The following is a 4,252-nucleotide window of genomic DNA, read 5'->3' as shown; positions in this document are numbered from 1 at the left end:
GGCGCAAATAGGTAGGTTACGAGTTAGCAAAAAAAAAAAGCTATAATTTGAAATAGTCTCCTCGAAGGGTGCATCAAGATAGAAATTAGATACTTATATTCAACGAGTCAATATCTCTAAGGTCCAACCTGACAATTTTAAGATATTCTAAACTTAGAAAGTATTTGCGCTATTTGATGTACTAAAATTGTCAATGACATTGAGAATTAAGGAATGAAAATTGGCATTTAACTTACAGAAACAGGTGTTATTATACATGTGTAAGAAAGATGGATTGTATATGTCTTACAGCTTGAGTATGTTATATTATATACTACCTTTCTTTCTTACACATGTATAATAACAAATGTTTCTATAAGTTAAATTTTCATTTCTTAAGTCTCAATCATTTTCTTATTTACAGCTGCTAGGATAGAGTTAGTTGTGATATGGAGCCAGTTTGGCTTCGTCATTGGTTAATTCAAAGTTTTCGTAGACTACATTTCAATTGACTAAAAGAAACCGAAACTTGACTCAGTCGTCCACTATTTAAAAGTAAAAAAGCATGCTAATTTTAATTCATCTTAGTTGATGGGAAAATATGATACGGAAACTGCAACACCCCACACCCTCATGGCCCTGACGACCGCTTGTACCTCACTTCACTCAAGAAAAGAAAAAATGATTGGATTTCAGAGTTCCCAATAAACATGTGCATAAACATAGGCAAAATGGGTTCGGCTTTATTAGACCTCGCGTTTCTTCCAACGGGCTTCCAAAGTTATCTTGCAGCTCAGACACTCATAAACCAAACAAAAACAAATTTAGATAATTCAATCTCAAGGGGATGTATACTTTTTGCCTTGCAACTCATTCAGTCAAAAAATGAGTCCGTCATAAAACCACTTCAATTACTTGTTAACTTATCCTCGTATCATTGTGTCTCCTAACAGAGGACGACGAAAAGGAGACTGAAAAGGCGGAAGAAAAAGCTGAACCGGCAGCTGAAGAGGCGAAGAAAGAGGCTGAAAAGGAGGAACCAAAAGCTGAACCGGCAGCTGAAGAGGCGAAGAAAGAGACTGAAAAGGAGGAACCAAAAGCTGACCCGGCAGCTGAAGAAGCAAAGAAGGAGGAACCAAAAGCTGAACCGGCAGCTGAAGAGGCGAAGAAAGAGGCTGAAAAGGAGGAACCAAAAGCTGAACCGGCAGCTGAAGAAGCAAAGAAGGAGGAACCAAAAGCTGAACCGGCAGCTGAAGAGGCAAAGAAGGAGGAACCAAAAGCTGAACCGGCAGCTGAAGAGGCGAAGAAAGAGACTGAAAAGGAGGAACCAAAAGCTGAACCGGCAGCTGAAGAGGCGAAGAAAGAGGCTGAAAAGGAGGAACCAAAAGCTGAACCGGCAGCTGAAGAAGCAAAGAAGGAGGAACCAAAAGCTGAACCGGCAGCTGAAGAGGCAAAGAAGGAGGAACCAAAAGCTGAACCGGCAGCTGAAGAGGCGAAGAAAGAGACTGAAAAGGAGGAACCAAAAGCTGAACCGGCAGCTGAAGAGGCGAAGAAAGAGACTGAAGAAACAGAACAGAAAGCTGAACCGGCAGCTGAAGAGGCGAAGAAAGAGACTGAAAAGGAGGAACCAAAAGCTGAACCGGCAGCTGAAGAGGCGAAGAAAGAGGCTGAAAAGGAGGAACCAAAAGCTGAACCGGCAGCTGAAGAGGCGAAGAAAGAGACTGAAAAGGAGGAACCAAAAGCTGAACCGGCAGCTGAAGAGGCGAAGAAAGAGGCTGAAAAGGAGGAACCAAAAGCTGAACCGGCAGCTGAAGAGGCGAAGAAAGAGGCTGAAAAGGAGGAACCAAAAGCTGAACCGGCAGCTGAAGAGGCGAAGAAGGAGGAACCAAAAGCTGAACCGGCAGCTGAAGAGGCGAAGAAAGAGGCTGAAAAGGAGGAACCAAAAGCTGAACCGGCAGCTGAAGAAGCAAAGAAGGAGGAACCAAAAGCTGAACCGGCAGCTGAAGAGGCGAAGAAAGAGGCTGAAGATACAGAACAGAAAGCTGAACCGGCAGCTGAAGAGGCGAAGAAAGAGGCTGAAAAGGAGGAACCAAAAGCTGAACCGGCAGCTGAAGAGGCGAAGAAAGAGACTGAAAAGGAGGAACCAAAAGCTGACCCGGCAGCTGAAGAGGCGAAGAAAGAAACTGAAGATACAGAACAGAAAGCTGAACCGGCAGCTGAAGAGGCGAAGAAAGAGGCTGAAAAGGAGGAACCAAAAGCTGAACCGGCAGCTGAAGAGGCGAAGAAAGAGACTGAAAAGGAGGAACCAAAAGCTGACCCGGCAGCTGAAGAGGCGAAGAAAGAAACTGAAGATACAGAACAGAAAGCTGAACCGGCAGCTGAAGAGGCGAAGAAAGAGACTGAAAAGGCGGAAGGTAAAGATGTAATATCTCTGCACAGCATGTTCTACGATGGGGCTTTTAGACATAGAATATGTCTTACATAAAGAATATCATTAACAGACATCAATTATGCGAATGAAGACCTCTTTCGCATAATTAATCTGAAAACATTTCTTATACAGATGCTGGAACCGAATGGGAACTTATTGAGGGATTGCTGAACTTCGTGGCCGTTGGTGCATCAGGTGTTTGGGGAGTGACCGGTGGCGACCGGATCTTCTATAGAGATGGAACTTACAACAACGAAGCCTCTCCGGGCACGGGCTGGGTAATCATAGGTGGCCTCATGAATCAGATCTCAGTCGGAAACAACGTTGTGTGGGGAGTCAACAGGGGCTATGATGTCTATATCCGATTAGGTTAGTCATTGGTCAATATGTCTTGGTCCCTTGACCTTTGGTACATTGCCTTCACAAGGCCAGATAAAAGGTCGATTTCAAGTCCACCAAAGTAAAGCACCAGCTCACTCATGAATTCTAGAGGTTTCCTGTCTATCTCCCCAGCACTGATACCTACATGTCTCTCCAATAATCTGATACTATAGGAATAAGTTCGAGTTCTCCTCAAGGATCTGACTGGCGCCCGATGCCAGGAAAGCTGAAACAGGTGTATGTCAGCCCAACCAGCAATCAGGTGTGGGGCGTAGACGCCGGGGATAACATCTTCCGGCGAACTGGAATCACAGCAAGCAATCCAGCAGGTGGGATGATTCCGCTACGATCTACGTGTCACAAATTCATGCAAGCTTGTAGGAAACCTAATGAAATATTTGCCCTGTCTTGATACCTGTCCTGTCTCGTCTTCATACCTACAGGAGAAGGATGGGAGCACATCGATGGGAAGATGAAATTCGTGACGGTTGGAGCAGTCGGCGTCTGGGGTGTGGACACCAACGACCAGATCTACTATCGCACGGGAACATACGGCAATGAGGATTCACCTGGAACTGGGTGGGAACAGGTCAGCGGCAGCGCCTTGAAACAAATCTCGTCAGGAAATGGCCAAGTGTGGGGCGTCAGCAGCAACAACCAGATCTACCTACGACGCGGTAGGCTCCTATATTTCTATGCAATGAGTAGGAAAGGCTGAGATATCATACAATCGGAAAGAGGATCTTGAAAAGTACATTATTGTCTACAATATCTGAAAGTCAGTTTATTTTCTAGTTAGTTAGAACGTCAGTCTTTCTGTCAATTATTAACTGTTGTGATTGACACTTTTTGTTTCTCCGGGTCTCTCATTAACAATATGGTTGACTAAGACAACTGTCTCTCATTGCAGGTTTCAGCGCTGGGACACCTCAGGGTACTACCTGGCAGCAAGTTGAAGGAGGTCTGATAGAAGTTTACATCAGCTCTAGCAGCCGCCAAGTATGGGGTGTGAACCTAGACAACAAGATCTACAGACGACAAATCATAGGTTTGATTTAAGGCCCTTAGCGGCTTTCTATGATATTTCAACAGAACTTCCGATTTTGACTTCTCAAATTTTTAACATGCTATGATCATGATTTTGCATTGGGTTATATCTCTGGGGTTTGGAAAGAAATGATATGAATTTGAGCCTTCAAGCAGTGTATTTTGGTAGGGGCAAGAGGTCTTTCTGATGGAGAATTTGGAAGGGGATTACCCAAGAGGGCATAGATAAATTGTGATGATTTTGTTTGCAAGTAGATAGCTCAGGTTATGATTGATGCAATCGTATAAGGATTATGCAGAACAGGATTAAATTTATGTAATTCATCAAACTAGACATACGACCTCATACTTTCGCTAAATGATTTTTACAAGGGTAGGCTCAATCTCCAACATAAGCAAAATTGGGTTCGGGAT

General features: G+C 44.0%; 2 protein-coding genes across 2 annotated transcripts in view; both read left to right on the top strand.

Moving 5' to 3' along the window:
* Nucleotides 1-2,307, top strand: part of LOC118429297 (vicilin-like seed storage protein At2g18540) — a 4,364-nt gene extending 2,057 nt beyond the window's left edge. Inside the window, exons 2-5 of the mRNA XM_035839778.1 lie at nucleotides 933-1,183; nucleotides 1,580-1,837; nucleotides 1,980-2,257; nucleotides 2,304-2,307. Of these exons, the coding sequence (XP_035695671.1) occupies nucleotides 933-1,183; nucleotides 1,580-1,837; nucleotides 1,980-2,257; nucleotides 2,304-2,307 (791 nt within the window). The remainder of the gene's footprint in view (nucleotides 1-932; nucleotides 1,184-1,579; nucleotides 1,838-1,979; nucleotides 2,258-2,303) is intronic.
* A 23-nt stretch (nucleotides 2,308-2,330) lies between these two features.
* LOC118429294 overlaps nucleotides 2,331-4,252 on the top strand; it is a 9,025-nt gene continuing 7,103 nt past the window's right edge. The window contains exons 1-5 of the mRNA XM_035839775.1: nucleotides 2,331-2,393; nucleotides 2,543-2,779; nucleotides 2,965-3,120; nucleotides 3,235-3,468; nucleotides 3,702-3,839. Of these exons, the coding sequence (XP_035695668.1) occupies nucleotides 2,707-2,779; nucleotides 2,965-3,120; nucleotides 3,235-3,468; nucleotides 3,702-3,839 (601 nt within the window). The 5' untranslated portion in view covers nucleotides 2,331-2,393; nucleotides 2,543-2,706. The remainder of the gene's footprint in view (nucleotides 2,394-2,542; nucleotides 2,780-2,964; nucleotides 3,121-3,234; nucleotides 3,469-3,701; nucleotides 3,840-4,252) is intronic.

This window comes from Branchiostoma floridae, chromosome 13 (genome assembly GCF_000003815.2).
Source record: "Branchiostoma floridae strain S238N-H82 chromosome 13, Bfl_VNyyK, whole genome shotgun sequence".
Classification (NCBI taxonomy): Eukaryota; Metazoa; Chordata; class Leptocardii; order Amphioxiformes; family Branchiostomatidae; genus Branchiostoma; species Branchiostoma floridae.
The sequence above is the reverse complement of the archived record's forward strand: the minus strand, read 5'-3'. Positions and strand labels throughout refer to the sequence as shown.